This window comes from Zalophus californianus, chromosome 1 (genome assembly GCF_009762305.2).
Source record: "Zalophus californianus isolate mZalCal1 chromosome 1, mZalCal1.pri.v2, whole genome shotgun sequence".
Taxonomy (NCBI): Eukaryota; Metazoa; Chordata; class Mammalia; order Carnivora; family Otariidae; genus Zalophus; species Zalophus californianus.
In genome coordinates this window covers 68586866-68602526 of record NC_045595.1, presented here as the reverse complement: position 1 = coordinate 68602526, position 15661 = coordinate 68586866, and the positions used below count along the sequence as shown (strand labels likewise).

General features: G+C 51.4%; 1 protein-coding gene across 3 annotated transcripts in view; it reads right to left on the bottom strand.

The window, feature by feature from the left end:
- LOC113918524 (myosin VIIA and Rab interacting protein) overlaps positions 1-15661 on the bottom strand; it is a 417240-nt gene that overhangs the window by 59417 nt on the left and 342162 nt on the right. For all 3 annotated transcript variants that reach the window (XM_027587034.2, XM_027587037.2, XM_027587036.2), the window contains exons 9-10: positions 9071-9224; positions 1003-1634 (exon numbers count right to left, since the gene is read on the bottom strand). In XM_027587034.2, the coding sequence (XP_027442835.1) occupies positions 1003-1634; positions 9071-9224 (786 nt within the window). The remainder of the gene's footprint in view (positions 1-1002; positions 1635-9070; positions 9225-15661) is intronic.

Below are 15661 nucleotides of genomic sequence, written 5' to 3'. Positions count from 1 at the left end.
TACTACTGGAGATGCAGTGGGGTTCCAGAAATGGCTGTGGTTTCTCCAGGAGTGTGAAAAGTCAAGTTGACAGCAATGTGAGCCTACAGAAGGCAGAGGCAACCTAACTAGATCTTCCATTAGACTCTCAGTTTCAAAAGCAATCCATTGCTTCTATAAGGTCATTCAAAGCAAGTGGTGTGTGAGTGCACGTGCATGTATGTGTGTGTGTGTGAGAGAGAGAGAGAGGGAGAGAGAGAGGGTGTGTGTGTGTGTGTGTGTGTGTGTGTGTACGGGTGCATTTTTCTATGGAGAGAGCCCATAGCTTTTATCATAATCTCAAAGGAGGTTCCTGAACTAATCCATGTGGGCAGAGCCACTGAGGATTCTGAGAGGGGGTGGGAGGTGGCTGAAAAAAATCACAGAATGTGAGTAAACTGTGCCCCGAGTTTTCATATTGAAATAACATTTACTGTGTCTAGGACAGAGCTTAGTTCATTCTAAACATTGTCTTATTCACTCATTGCATCATTCTTGAAGGGGGTTGTAATAGTATCTACATTTACAGATGAAGAAACTGAGCCCTTGCCCAGGTCACACAGCTGGATTTGAAGCCAGGCAGCCTGACTCTAGACCCCATACCCTTAACCCTGAGCCAGTGGCCCTCCAGCTTTAGGACAGCAGAATCCCTAGGACAGCTGGTGACCACACATGCCCGGACCCCATCCCCAGAGTTTCTGAGCAGGCAGGGCCTGAGCATGTGTATTTCTAACTTGTTCCCTGGCGGTGCTACGGTTGCTGTCCTGGGGGCCACATCGCAAACCCACTTGGAACCGTAAGCAGCTCTCGTCTCCAGAGAGGAGATCATGGAGCCCTAGAGAGGGGATGTGAGCTGTTAGGCCACTCAGCTACTTAGCAGCAAACCAAGATGAGAATCTGGGTCTGTGATTTCAAAACCTTTCCACACCACTCACGCTTGGAGGAGGGCACGTCCTGCTGAAAAGTGTGCACCAGTCTGATTACCTGATGTATGTCCAGCCCCTGGGAACCGGCGTTGGGAGAAGACAATTCCTCGCTTGGCTCCTCTGAGCCCATGCGGGCCCTTCCCCACCTCCTGGCCTTCCGGTCTGCAGCGTGGGGGGCCTCCTCAGGCTCGCTGCTGTCTGAGGTCTCCCTGCTGGCTGCCTGGGGGTTGAAGTTCACATCCAGCTCTCCCTGCAGGCGCCTCTTCTCTGCTGTGGGGTCCCTGGGGGCCTTCCTCTGCAACCAGGACAGTCTGGCCCGGCGCCCAGCTTCCCGGGAAGAGCCTGCAGAGGAGGTCTCCGAGTCGGAGCACATGGCCTCGGGGTTCGGGGAGAGCCCGGAGTTGGTGGCTGAGGGGGCTTGGTCTGAGCCCTGGGCCTGTGTGGGCTGAGGCTGGGGGTTCCTGGGCCGGCCTTGGGGCCGTGGGCACAGTGTGCTCAAGGCCTCGCTCCAGTCAAAGTCCTCCTCACTGTCAGAGCCCATCTCGTTGTAGGCAGAGGCCATGCTGGAGTCTGCCTCCAGGGCCTGGAACGTGCCACTCTTAGGTTTGGTCAGCAGGCAGGTGTGCGACAGAGTACCATCCTTCAGGGCCACCCAGTTCCCGTCGGGGCTCTGCAAAACCTCGGCCAAGTCTGTGGGGGGGGGGAGGGAGAAACCAGACAGGGCTGTTATCACCTGACAGCAAGGTGAGGCTGCCATCTGCGTCTTCCCCACCACTGGCTTGGGGTCCTGGGAAGCAGCTGACTCTGGGAAGTCCAAAAGGGCACTTCTTTAGGAGGCAGAATTGAAGGTCCCCAAGAAGTCCCTTGAGGCCTTGCAGGCCCCAGTGCTTCAGACATGAGGAGACACTCAGAGATTGGGCTCCCAGTGCACCTCTGCTTGGGTAGAGGGTCACCTCGACCTCAGAATGGTCCCTCTCCTGCCCTGGGCTGGCTGGGGTGGAGAAGGGTGGGGAGCACTACTGTTGGCAGCCCTGGTCTGGCTCTTTGCCCTTGGGCCATGGTTTTCTCTGGTTGGATGGGAGATGACTCTATCACCTGCCCTGGCCTCCCTCAAGGTTAACACATTCTGTCCTTGGCACTTCTACAGATCTCACCCACAATGGCCTTGTGGGATGGCAGGGTGAAATAAGATATATGTGTACACACACACACACACACACACACACGCACATGCACACACATACACACCGGATTCTGCCCCCAGGTCCTGCTAATATTTGGTCTTTGACCCCATTTCATTACACAGGGCTCCTAAATTAAATCCCTTGTAATTTCCTGGGTGGTGGGAGCATCTTTACATCTAAGGAGGCGGCTCTGGGTGGCTTCAGGACGGGACTGGCCACCAGAAAGACCAAGCCATGATTAGAAATTTAGAACTTTGAGCTCCACCCCCATCCTCTGGAGAAGGAAGAAGGGCTGGAAAATGAGTTAAAAATTGACTGTGGCTATGTGATGAAGGCTCCATAAATGTCCCCAAAGTCCTGGCTGGCATATCCACGTGCCTAGAGAGGCACCCCAGCTCCTCGGTGCTCAGGACCCTCCAGGGCCTCACCCCGTGAACCTCTTCCTCTGGCTGTTCATCTGTATCCTCTGTTATATAATAAACTGGTGAACATAAGTGTTTCCCTGAGTTCTGTGAGCTGAGCTGCTCCAGAAAATTACTGAGCCTGAGGAGGGGGTCATGTAGAGCAGGTTGGTCCGAAGTCAAAGTGATGACCTGGGACATGAGCCAGGTAGTCCTGAGCCCTTGACCGTGGGATTGGGAGCTAACTGCAGGGAGAAAGGGTCAGCACAGAACTGGAGGGTACCCGGCTGGTGTCAGAGAATTGGTGGGTATGGAAAAACCCCACACATCTGGTCCCAGAAGCGTTCTGTGTGAGTGGCGGGCGAGCGACAGTGTTTATTCCTGCTCAGCACGTAAGTTTATTTTCAACTCAAGGCACATGCCTCATTCTGGAAAGGACGTGAGGGAGAAAGAGGTTGGTAGTTCCAATCTTATTTGACAGATGGGGACACAAAGGTGAGCGAAGTCAGTAACTTGTCGAATGTCACAGAGCCCATAACTGGTGAAGCAGGGATGAGGTGCATCTCCATCCAAAGCCAGGACAGCTCTGGCTTATAGATTGTGCTGTGGAAGCCAATCAAGGCACTGATCAAGGGCAGGCTGGAGTGGTTCTCAGTGTGGGGTCATGGTCTGGGATGGCCTATGTTGGGCTCAGTTTTGTCCAGAGCAGCTGTGATGGCGGGTGGCTGGGGCCCCAAGGGTTGATCTGCATGCCAGGGGGTGAAAGTTGCTTTGTCTTATTTTTGTGGAAGCCAAGCAGGAGAGTGTGCCTGGGCCGTGAGTAGGACGGCACGGTGCTCCTCAGCCCCGAGTACCTGGCACAGTCCCCTGGCCTGGGGCACAGCAGCTGCCAACAGAAGCCGTGTTCCTGTATTAGGAACATTACAGGACTCCCTGGGGATTGGGCAATGAGGATCGTGGGGCTCTGGAGGAGACCCACTTGTGTGTGGACACCAGCTTCTGGGCTTGAGGACTCCCCAGCTCTGCTGTGCTGGGACACTGAGGTTGCGTCCTGACAGATGCCATTTCAAACACAGATTTCCTACCAACTAAGTGAGTACTGTTTCGTGTAATGAAATTAAAGTTATCGGTGTTTCACAGTGTTGTCCATAGAGCATTGTACTTGCCAGGACTGCTGAAGAACCACAGCCTTCAGGTAACTCAGATGCTGGTTGAACACATTTTCAGCTCAGAGACCCAGTGGCACTTAAGCTGACTGCAGCCCAGGCTGGCGGGACATCCGCGTTCCCTTTTGTCAAGTCAGAAGGTGGGGCTTCTTCTCCTCCAGGGGGATTCTGGGCCCAGTGGGGGCTGATTTAAGCATCGTCTTCCTGGAAGCCTGAGGACCTGAGGGCCTGGGTCCTGCCTTTCCCTGGCTGCTCCCTGTATCCTTGGGGTCTGTCCCCACCACCGTCTCCACATGGCAAAGCTCCAGTGACCTCTCAGAGACCTCATCGGCTTGGTTCCGCTTTTCCTAGAGCACTTGCTTGCCTCCCTGCCCAGATGTGGCCTCCTCCTTCCCTGAGTCCCCCTGCTGTGACAGCCTGTCCGGCTCATTCCATGACCCAGTCTGGGTTCTGGCTGATCGTGCACATGGCTGCGCCCTCCTCCCGAGGATGACAAGGTCCCTCTGGCAGGGGCTGGGTCTCAGTGACCTCTCCAGCCCGCTCTGTCCTGAGGCCAGTGGGTGCAGAGGGAAGAGCAGAGGCTGTGAAGTCAGGGGCCCGGGTGGAAAGCTCTGGGAGCTTCTCAGCCTTGGTACTCTCATTGGTGAGAGGGGCACAGCTAAGCCCTCCCTGGCTCCGTGTGGGGATTAAATGAGGTGACACCCATCAAGTGTGTTACATGTGCCTGCTCAGAGCGGGAGACGAGTTCTTAATAGCGCTTTCCCCCTTACCCATCCCTGGGCTGCTTTAGGGCAGGGAGAAGAACAAGAACTTTGGATTCAGGTGGATCCAGGGCTGAGCCCCAGCGGTTGTGATTCCTGGCAGGGGACCTTGGTCAAAGAGCACCTCTGAGCCCATTTCCTGACCTAAAGGTGGGGACAGTGTGACCCTCCGTGGCCGTCAGAGGATTTTTATAAGTCAACATACGTAAAGCCTCGATCATCCTGTCTGCTAGCCCTCAGCCTGCCTATCTTCTGCCCGTTGAGTTGGCTTCTACTATTATTTCCCCCTGACTACAGATCAGCACCATGTACTCCATACATAGGTATATGTATCTGCCGATCCTGTAGTTACTATTGCGTACCACACAACCCTGCTTTCATCGGCCGTGGAAACATTCAGAAGAGAGCCTAATGAAGGTGTTATTACCATTTACATGTAATGGGCTCTGCCTGTTGTAGGGGTAATGGTTGGTCTTCTGGGGAAAGGGGTTTCTATGTTGCCTGCATTTTCCCAATGCCATGTCCCAATCTCGTGGGTCAGGTGGTGCTGAACTCAGGGACCAAAGAGGCCACCTGGGTTTCTCCAGAAATATGCAGGCTCTCTCTCCGAGAGGCTATTAATGGCCAGTAAGTGGTGATTTTGATTTCCCCTGTAGCAGGTGCTGTGGATGGCTTCGGCGTACACCCTTTGGGCTTCCAACTCCCAGCACTTGGGATTCTTGGCCTGAGGTGGGCTCTGGTTACCGAAGGCTGCTTGGCTGCCCCAGGGGTGAGGGGCCATCACAGCCTCCGGGAGCAGCCCTCAACCAGTGGCAGGGGAAGTTGGTGGATTAGTACCCCCACTCCCTTGCCTGCTGCCCAGCAGAGTGTTCTACCCTGGTCCTTACTGTTCCCCAGTGGGGATGAGCTCCAGTCCAGCTCCATAAGGAGTCATTTGCTTGCCTTGCCTTCCCTTCCCTGTCTTATGTCCCCCTCCCCCTCTGTGTTTCCTGAGCTCCCCTCCAAATAAACCACAGTTCCTCAGATCTTTCTATTAGAGTCTGTACACAGAGACATTCCCACAATGCAAAGCAGACTCAGCCCTGGCTGTGGAGAGGGTTGACTCTGAGGGGAGAGGTGTGTCCCCCTCCCCGGACCCTATACTTAGTTGCTAAGTCAGCTCTCTGGCTGGGCTTCGGAGACCCAACTCACACACTGCTTCTCAAGGGCACATCCTTGGCCTTCTTTCCTTAAGAAGCTAGGCTACTCTGTTCTCTGGGCTTTGCCAAAAAACTTTCATTTTTGAAGACTTAATCTATACTATAGTTAATTTTCTTGGTTGTCTACCTCCATCCCCCTTGCCCTGGGGCCATGGGAGGAAACCACAGCGGGAAAGCTTCCGTGAATGCCACTCTGTGCCGGCTCCCGGGGTGACTGTGTTGTAAACGTGGTCCTGGTCATGCACCTGCCTTTGACACCTGCTATGTGGAGGGCAGGGATTCAGTCCACCACTGGCCCCTCTCTGCTGCCTTTTACAATCCCAGTTCATCATGGTCCTCTGAGGAAGCTAGAAGCTGACCAACTTCCGTCTCCGCAAAAGCATAGTGGGCTCCCTGAATGCCCACCCCTGTGAAATCCTGGTTGTCAAGCTGCATGGTCGGAGCTGCTCAAAGCTGTACCTGGCCTCCACTACCACACTCTGTTAGTCCTCTGGGAATATCCATTGGGGATCCTGCGCCCTTCCGTTCTCTCCTTTGTCCAAATTCTTTCTCTTTCGTGACTGCGCGGACAACCACCTGTCAGCAACTGCAGAGAAGGGGCTGTCCCCTGATTGCTATTTCCCAGCACCGAGCACATGCTGTGCATAGAGTAGATGCTCAGTCAAGGTCTATCAAGTGGAAATGTGTTTGGGGAGACAGCCATTGACTGCTGTAAGCTCTGCGGAGGCTCAAAGTGGACCTGCTGTGGTTTACTCAGCCCACAGTGTCCCTCCAGCTGACCCCAACTGTGAATTAACATGCTCTGGAAGCAACATTCCCCTGGGGCATAAACAGAACTGCGGAAAATAGCCCGGGGGCCATTAACCCAAGATGACCTCCACCTCTGGGTCTCCTCTCTTCTACATTTCTGCTCTTCTGAGACTGGGTAATGCCCCTGGGAATAATCTGCTTCCCGCTCACCAGGTCAGACACCCCTCAAGACCTGTGGGGTTGGCTGGACATTTTAGCATGTCAAGGCCAAGCATTCCTTGGAAAAAACAGAGGTTTTCTACACAAGTGTTTTATAGTTTTGTAATTTTAAATCTCCATCCTTAGAGAGGCATGGATGTTTGAGAAGAGTGTTAAATCTTTTCTGTGTGTGCTATTGTTGAACTGAATTTTATGTTTATATACAACTGATAAATTATATGTGGGTGCTTTATTTTACAGACTATAAGGTAAAAAGAAATCATGTTTTGAAGATCAAAACCCTTTCCAACTTTATTTGGAATGCTCCTAATTCAGCAAGGAACTATTTTGGGAGATGGAGTGTTTTCCAGAAGTTTTTATAATCTCCTCTAAACTTACCAGTGTGTAAGTGTGAATTTTGAAAGGCTATTTGTTGGGGTGTTATTTGTTTTTATGGAGGGGAGATACTTATCATGCAGTAGCTGAAAAAGCCTGCAAATTGCAGCCATGATGTTTGCGTTTGGCCCCATTAACCGAGGGATCTTGAACAAGTCATTCACCCTCATTGTCCCTCAAGGTTCTTATCTGCCACACAAGAGGATGGCAACGCTTAGCAGCGCTGTTGGAGGAATGAATAAAATAGTGCCTGCAGATGGACCCTGTACATGGTAAAGTGATTTTTAAAGGGTAGTTATTATTGTTTATTGAAGATAAACATATGCCCTGTGGAATTTTAGAGTCCCCTCTCTGTGGGAACTTTCAGTCTCTGGTGAGAGATAAAGGAAGAAAGACTATGAATGAATGAATGAACAGATACGCTGGGCAGCAGGAAGAAAGGAAAGAAAAGCTTATTTAGAATGGAAAAATGCACTTCAAAAACAAACACTCAAACCATATACATAAATAGGGAACATTTCCTGTGCTCCCAGAATCTCTGCAGATTCTACCGATGGGTTCTACTAAAAGGTTCACATGGAAATGATCTCTTTTGGGGGAATTTTTGGAATGACTGTTAAAAACATTGCATGGTTTGTGGTTCTTTGCACCGTGAGAACAATGGAATTTGTTTCGATAGCTGTTAGTTCAATCTTTTCCCTTAGAGAGTAGAAATGATAGCACAATCTTTAAGAGCATATTTCTAAGATGAACATTTTGCTGCTAATTTTTGTGGTTGTTGTTCAGAAAAGGATTCTAGATCTGACATACAATGGGAGTTGAGAATCCTTTCGTGGTTTCTTCTTGTGAGAACAATGTGCCTAGCTTCCATTACGTGTAGCCAGGTGAGGAAAGAACAGACCTGTGCCAGAGTGGAGTGAGCATCTTGACTCAGACAGTCAGTCATGGAGCCCAAGAGACCTAGGTGGCCTGAGCAGGGGGCTTCACGGCCCCCGGTTGTTACCCACGTGGTGGCAAGCACCTCACAGCCTTCGGATGTGTGACTTTGGGAAAGCGATTTGGCTAATTTGAGTGTCCTCACTGTGAAGGAGTACATGACTTGCCAGGTTTATAATGGACTGCGTTGTGGATGTTGAGTCTCTGGAGAGGTGAGTTCAAGTGCTCTATGCAGGGGCGGGACATTCGAGGAGAAGGAGCGGGCAGAAGGGGCAGCATGCCATCCTCAGGCGCCGTGGGGATGACAGCTGTCCATCAAAGACTCGTGTGCCCCGCCCGTCTCTTGGCAGAGCTGTGTTGCTGGGATGCGCCCACCCAGGACATCTGCCAGACCCTCTGCATTGAAGTGGGGGCTGTGTGACTGGTTCTTGCCTGTGGTCTGGGAGTGAAAGTGGTGTGGGCCATGTCCCTGCTGAGGTGGTTAGGAAGCAGGTGCCCTGACTTCTCTGTTCTCTCTTCCTCCATCTGCTGGCCGATGTGAATGACCCAGCAGAAGGCTCGGAGGCCGTGGAGGACCGCAGAGCCTCGGGCCTCCGAAGGCCTCCCACAGCCAGGACATTGCATTGCACTGGTGTGTGATGAGAACTTAAACTATTATGTTAAGCCACCTAAATGTTTGGTTTGTTTGTTATAGGAGCGAGTATTACCCTAACTACCATGTCAGGTTTCAAAAAGGACCCTCTTAAAACCAGCCTTGCTGGGACCCAAATCCTTCTGAACACTGAAATACCCTGGCTAGGTTGGATTAGCGTTTCTGGCCCGCATGAGGCACGTTCTCCTGGTCCATGTGGAACTGGAAGCCGAAAGGTGGCCACGTAGCCGAGGCATTTTCACACCTTGGCCCCGGAGCCCCCCACTGTCCCACAGGTCTCAGCCGGAAGGCTGCACAGTGGAAAACACCACCACGTTATACGTGTGTGCTGCGCTAGAGGCCTCGTGACCCTGTGGCTCAGCTGCCCCACTGGGCCCACACCAACTCGGGCTGAGGGAGGGAGGAGAGGCTGAGTGGGAAGAAGCCTCCAAATAGCACTCCTGGGACCCACAGACCAAGCAGATGCTGCTTAAAAACCGTTACTTGTCTCGTCCAGCCTGTCGGTGCTCCTCCAGCTGGGCAAGGTGGCCTCCTCCCGCGGCGGCTGGCCCTGGCCCCTCGGCGGCCTCGACACAGCCTCCAGGGAAGGGGTCTTCGGGGCATCCTCTCTGCGGAGTGAGGACGAAGACTGGGATTGCTGTGGAGAGAAAAGAGAGGAAGAGGGTGGGCTGAGGGGCACAGTCACCGGGAAGGATGCCTTTTGCTTTCTGGTCGATGACACAGCGTGGAGCAGTCACGTTCGACGGTGTTGGCTCTTCCCGTGTTGAGGCTTAAAAGCTGCAAATCACGGGTGCCTGGGTGGCTCAGTCATTAAGCGTCTGCCTTCGGCTCAGCTCATGATCCCAGGGTCCTGGGATTGAGCCCCACATCAGGCTCCCTGCTGGGCGGGAAGCCTGCTTCTCCCTCTCCCACTCCTCCTGCTTGTGTTCCCTCTCTCGCTGTGTCTCTCTCTGTCAAATAAATAAAATCTTAAAAAAAAAAAGCTGCACATCAGTGCATAACGCCGTATCGGCACCCATGGTGCCGTTAATGCCACAGCAAGCTGGCCAGGCCCACCCGAAAGCGGCACAGACATAGTGGGGAGTGGCTGCTGACAGCCTTCAATCCAGCCATCCTCCCAGCAACATGTCTTAGGCCACCTGTGCTCAAAAAGGGAAGCATCTTCCCCCGGAAGACCTCTAATCCCGAGTCAGGGTGGCCCAGACAGGAAGTTCCAGCGCAATGTCAATGCTACAACGGATTCATGAGCCAAGTATGGCCCATCCACAAACCTACCCCTATTGCAACACATTCCCATTTAGCGTCTAAATTAAAGAAGGGAAAAAACTGTTGTCTAAGAAGTGGTGGAGGAGAGATTTCAAAGGACAGGCAGGAGACATGTTTGAATTGTATCACACATAACATGTCACGACATACATACAAACATATATATGTTACGAATGTTACAAAGAATTTGAAGCTCAGAGATTAAAGAGTTTCATCAAACAGGAAGAAGCCAGATGACTTAATTCCCTGAGAGGTGTGGAAACTTAGCCTTTGCCCAACGCACAGTAAATGCATAACAAGTGGGAGCTTCAAAAATGAAAATGAGAATGACAATGAAAAAGAGCAACACCAGCGTCAGGATGTTTGGGTGACAATGCTGAGCCTCATGGCTGGAATTTGGGGAGCAGACGAGGCACCCTGAAGGATGGTTGACCAGGTTGAGAAAAAACACAGAGATAGCTGAGGATCAAGGTCTGGCATCCGCATCACTGCAGGCCAGACCAGGACCCAGGAGCCCTCAAATATAGGCCCTCTGGCACACTTTTTTTGGAGAGGGTGGTACATGTGAGTTCTGGTTCAGACAGAGTATAGCAAACGGTTTCTACTTCCCCCCACAGACAGGAGGCTGATCTAGGAGGAAGATGGGTTTGCAGAATAAATATGGAACCTCTAAGATGTGTACCCAGGGTCACAGTATGCCTCTCACCCTTGTGACTAGAGAAGAGCGATGAGGGGCCTCCAGACCTGCCTTTCCATACAGCACTCACAGGTTCACGTGGCCCCGGGGCAGACAAGTTCTCCCCATCTTATCAATTCCGTAAGATTCTCTGTGCATTCAGTTCACATAAGCCTTGGCTTATGGGAAATGCCCTACCCCAAGTTGGGCTGGGGGTCCTGGGCTTCCTCTATGCTTACTTGTGCCTTATTGCACTCTATTGCACAATCTGGTTTTTGCCAAGAAACTGTGCAACTGAGGGCAGTTAATGGCCTGTTAATGGCAGCATAGTGACTGGTACAGAGCTGGGAATTAGTGCACGTTTGTGGTGGGGTGAATGCGATTTGGGGTGGGCTACAGGATGGGTTTTCAGAAGTGCCTGATTTTTTTTTCCCTCCACTAACTTCTTGGATAAAATTGAAGAGCAAGAGAAAGAAAGAAGAAGCTCACCATCATCCTCACTTACATCATGGAGGGCAAGGTCTAATTTGGAGGACAGCCAAGCTAACACACACACATCAAGGGCTTTCAGCTGAGTGCCACTCCCTTTATTCCAAGGGCAAGAAAGCCTGGACCCTGACCCTCATGTCCTGAAAACCAAGGGTTTCATGGAGATAGGTATTCAGGGAGCCATCTATGATTTTGCTAAATCCTTAACAGATGATGAGCAGCTGGGAACAGAGATCAAATCTGACGGTCAAGTGAAGTTACTAAAAAATGAAGAAAAAAATTCTTCTATGGCAAACTCCTGGGTACTCAGGGAATATACCCCTGACACGCATCCCAATGTGGTCTGGCAAGAAGTCTCCCGTTCTATGTGATCCCACACATAATTCCATATACTTTGTTACAGTCCTACTACAACTTGTCAGCTCTTCCAAAGACTGTGAGCTCCTTGAAGGCAGGAATGGTCTTTTGGGTGTGCTCCTTGGTCGTCTGCTTGTGATTGAATTTACAGGACTTTAGACAGAGGTCTGGCCCTTCGGGAGAGGATAATCTATTGCCAGGTGCCGTATGGAGCCATTTTCTATGCTCTGGCTTTCCTTTTTTTTTTTTTTTTTTTAATGTATCTGCCAGTTTCTCACTATAAATCACTGAATACATGTTTACAAACAGGGAAAAATGATATTTAATGTTTCATTTTACAGTGGGTCACCTGGTATTTTATATTTGTCTGTATGTGTCTTTAGGAGGTAGCTTGGGTCCATTTTTATGGGACAAAAATGCTCCCCGTCTACAAAAACCAACACCAAGAAATGAAAAGTCCCTCTGGTTCTAACACGGAAGATGGAATCTGTGTTCTTTGTGAGGGAGTTGGGGGCGCCAGACTTATATTCGATTTCAGGCAAGCCATTGTTTCACACTAGAAGAAAACTATACCCTGACGATCACAAAAGATCCCAAGATCTGGCTTCGATAGGTCTCAGGGCACCGCTGGCCTAGTCTCCAACCAGGCTGGAGACTGGTTCTAAGGGTGGAAAACTAGGTTCTGAGACCCAGACCTCGTTTTTTGCCACAAATTCACTGCAACAACCATATTTCCCAGCAGATGGCGCCACGATAACGTGTTTACTCACCAGTTCAATCTCAAGGGCTCCTCGGAAGTGATGGGATTACTTGAGTCAATTATTTGCTCCTGACCCTAGCTGGGCCTTTGTGCCCACTCTTTTCGTTCTCACCCACAACCTCTGCTTTCCTTCCCTTTCTCTTACCCACCCTAGTGCCCACGGAAGAAGCAGGGCTGATAATATCAGGAAGGGCTGCATCGGCATGTCTATACAGGGAGGGCCGGAAGTGGTGGGTCTAGGATGTGACAGCAAAGTCTTGAAGAACTTGAACTTGAGGATCTGAGCTTTGAAACAGACCAGGCTCAACTTTTCAGGCACTAATGGGTGGTGTCGTAGGCAGTGGGTCAATATCAGCTCTTCCTCCTGCTCTGTGGGATCTTGCAGTGTGTGTGTGGGGGGGGGGGGACGTCAACTCTTTTGCACCTCAGTTTCCTCATGTAAAAGGATCAGTGTCATGCCTGGTGCCTAAAAAGCACTCAATGAGTATTAGTCAAAATTAGAGTATTTATTACGCTCTACTGCTGAGCCAGGGCAACATACACATCCTCTCTCTCAACCTGGTAGAGTGTACGTGAGGAAACTGAGGCAGGGGTTGAATAACTTGCTCAAGTACATGGCTGGCCAGGGGCAGAGGCAGGGTCTGAGCTGGGGTCTGTCTGGCCCCAAGCTGTTGCGATTCCATGCCTTCTCCATGCTGTGCCGAGCCCACGCCGCGAGCCTGGGAACGCTGCCCTCCTGGCTAACCTGCTCTGGCCCAGCAGGACTTGCCATGTGAACCAGCCAGCTCTGATGCTCTGGGCAAAACCCACAGCGTGATCGTGAGGTACCTCTGTGAGACCTTCCTCCTCCGTAGGCGCTGCCTACGCCGTGTGGGCAGCAGCATGACGTGCTCCCTACATCTCCCGGAACGGTCTACGGTCGCTACGACGGCTGCGACTATCAGCACTGCCAACAGGGCAGGCTCCCTGAGGCACTGACCACGGCTTCAAAATGGTCTTTGCTTGCAAGGAGGCTATTCCATAAAACAGGGAGAGGATGAATGTCAACGGAGACAAAGCTTTGCTTTGTATTTTTAGGGTCAGGCATAGATACTAAATTCAATCCAATAATTATAAATAATGAAAAATACTTTAGGTCTATCCTGTAGTCACTCAAAGGAGAGAGCAAATAGGAGGGAAGAAGGGACAGAAACACAAGAGAAAAGGCTGAGAAAAACAGAGAGGGATAGAGGAGGGACAGAGAGATGCCTCTTGGTCACCGGACACATCCTAAGAGCCTGGCCCCTGCTGTCATTATGGTTCTTATCAATAGGATCACCAAGTTATTACGAAGACAACTTTGGATATATACATGCCCAAAGAGACGGGCATTAAATGAATGACAAGCCCTGCACTGTAGGCTTTTAGGATATTGCATCTTAAGGCTTTGAAAGCTGGATGGCACTGACCTCCCCCCCCCCTTCTGGCGGAGAACAACACAATAAGGGAGGAAATTAAAAAGAGAATGATCACATTCAAATTTCTTTCAAGAGGACAGACGAGAACTCCCTGCTCAAGTACATGGCTGGCCAAGGGCAGAGGATGGATTGTGTTTGGGTTTCGCAGTTAAGCGCAAGTAGCAGGGCCTGCAGTGTTCTGGGTTTCTGCATTGTTATGCCCTAGGCCAGAGGGGTCCAGGTTGTTGGGTAACAGAGGAAAAGGGGGAGGCATTGCCTGGAGGCCACAGGGTTACGGCCTCCACAGTCTAGAGGTCAGGGAGCTCTCCTCAAGATAGAAAGAGGCTATCCTTAAGCCTGCAGCTCGATGGCCTCACCCGGGCAGATTTGGGTCAAGTGCACAGATGCCCAGGCTCGACTCCAGACCCTGTGAGTCAGAACCCCTGGAGTGCGGCTCTGGTGATGAGGCAGATGAGCATCCAGTGGGGAGACCAGCTGGTCAAAAGATGGGAGGACCACCTTCCGTGAAGTCCCCAAGAACCAAGACTTGGCTCGCCGCTTCGTGTCCAGGCTCTGGCCAGTGATGAGGCACATTTCTGCATTTATGCTCTGCTTATCACTTCCTCCTGATCTCAACTCTAGACCAACCCTGTGCAGTAAAACTTTCTGGGGTGATGGAAATGTTCTGCACTGTCTAATACAGTAGCCGCCAGCCAGAAGTGCTACTGACCACTTGAAATATGGCCAGTGTGATGGAAGACTGGATTTTAAACTTATTTCATTTTAATTAATTTAAATTTGAACAGTCATTTGTGTCTTATGGCCACTGCGTTGGAGAGTGCAGCCCTAGGCCTGAGAGATCACTGAGTCTGCTGATCTCATTTTATAGAGGAAGAAGCTGGATCAAGTGTTTTGGAAGAGGAGAAAGGTATTCAACTCCCAGCGCCACCAATCACAAGCTGTGGGGCCTTAGGCAACTTATGGTAAAGCTTTAGCCTCAGTTTTCTCATCTATAAAATGGGTCCAATAATACACGCATCTGCACCTTATGATGAGGAGTAAAAGAAATAACATGAGATGGGCAAACATAGTGCCTGCTCCTGTCCCTTCCCCACATGGCCTCATGTGCAGCTGGAACCGCAGTCATCATGCTGCATGACTCAAGGGACACCGCTCACACTGGGTTCTAGGTCAATGGTTGTGCAATATGGCAGCCTTGGCCAGGGTCAGTCCCCCTTAGGCCCTAACTCTGGGATGTGGTGCTAGCACAGACTCTTTCACCACAGGGGACTGGGGCCAAGTGCAGGCCAGGGGTGGGGTGAAAGCACGGGCTTAGCCCCCAAGGGTGAGACACTGCATGGAGCATTGGAGAGGATGACCCTTGTCCCCCGGATGTACCACCTCTTGAGGTCCCGGGCTGGCCCTGCCATGGTGCTGGTCAGAGGGAAAGGGCTTGGGTCCTGACCAAGGGAAGTCAGGCTGGGGTCTGTCCAGGGGTCAAGACCCAGGTGTAGCATCAAATGGAATTCTGAAGAGAGATAGGACGAAGGGAGGAAGGCATAAGACATGGGGGCAAGCAGTGGGTCAGGGGCATCAGGAGGGATCCAGTCCTTTCTTGCAGGCCCTCTGAGGGGCCTGGGCTGGCCAGCTTGTCCTGGCCAGAAAAGAGCCTTTCTAAACAGCTAACTAATCAAGAATCAGTGGTTTCTTATCACTGAGCCCTGGGTAAGGAACAGGCTCTCCTTCCAGATAATGTTTTTTAAAAGCTCTCATCCCACGGCTGTCTTTAAACCAAACCAGGAGCTACAAATGGCCTTCACAAGGGTGTGGATCCCAGTGTTTTGCTGAGACGTTAATCCATATAGTTTCCTTCCTTCACAGGTATCCTGGAAGCCAGAGGGGAAGGGTTCAAGTCCAGGCCATGACTAATCCCCACAAATCAACGTTCTGCTATCAGGTGGTCATGGCCCTGTATTGAGGAACAGTTGCCACATGCCCAGCGCTGAGCTGGCCCATCGCCAGAACATATGTGGCCACTGACAATGGGGGGCTAATGATATTGGCTGCTCAAAAGGGCAGACTGGGCCAGG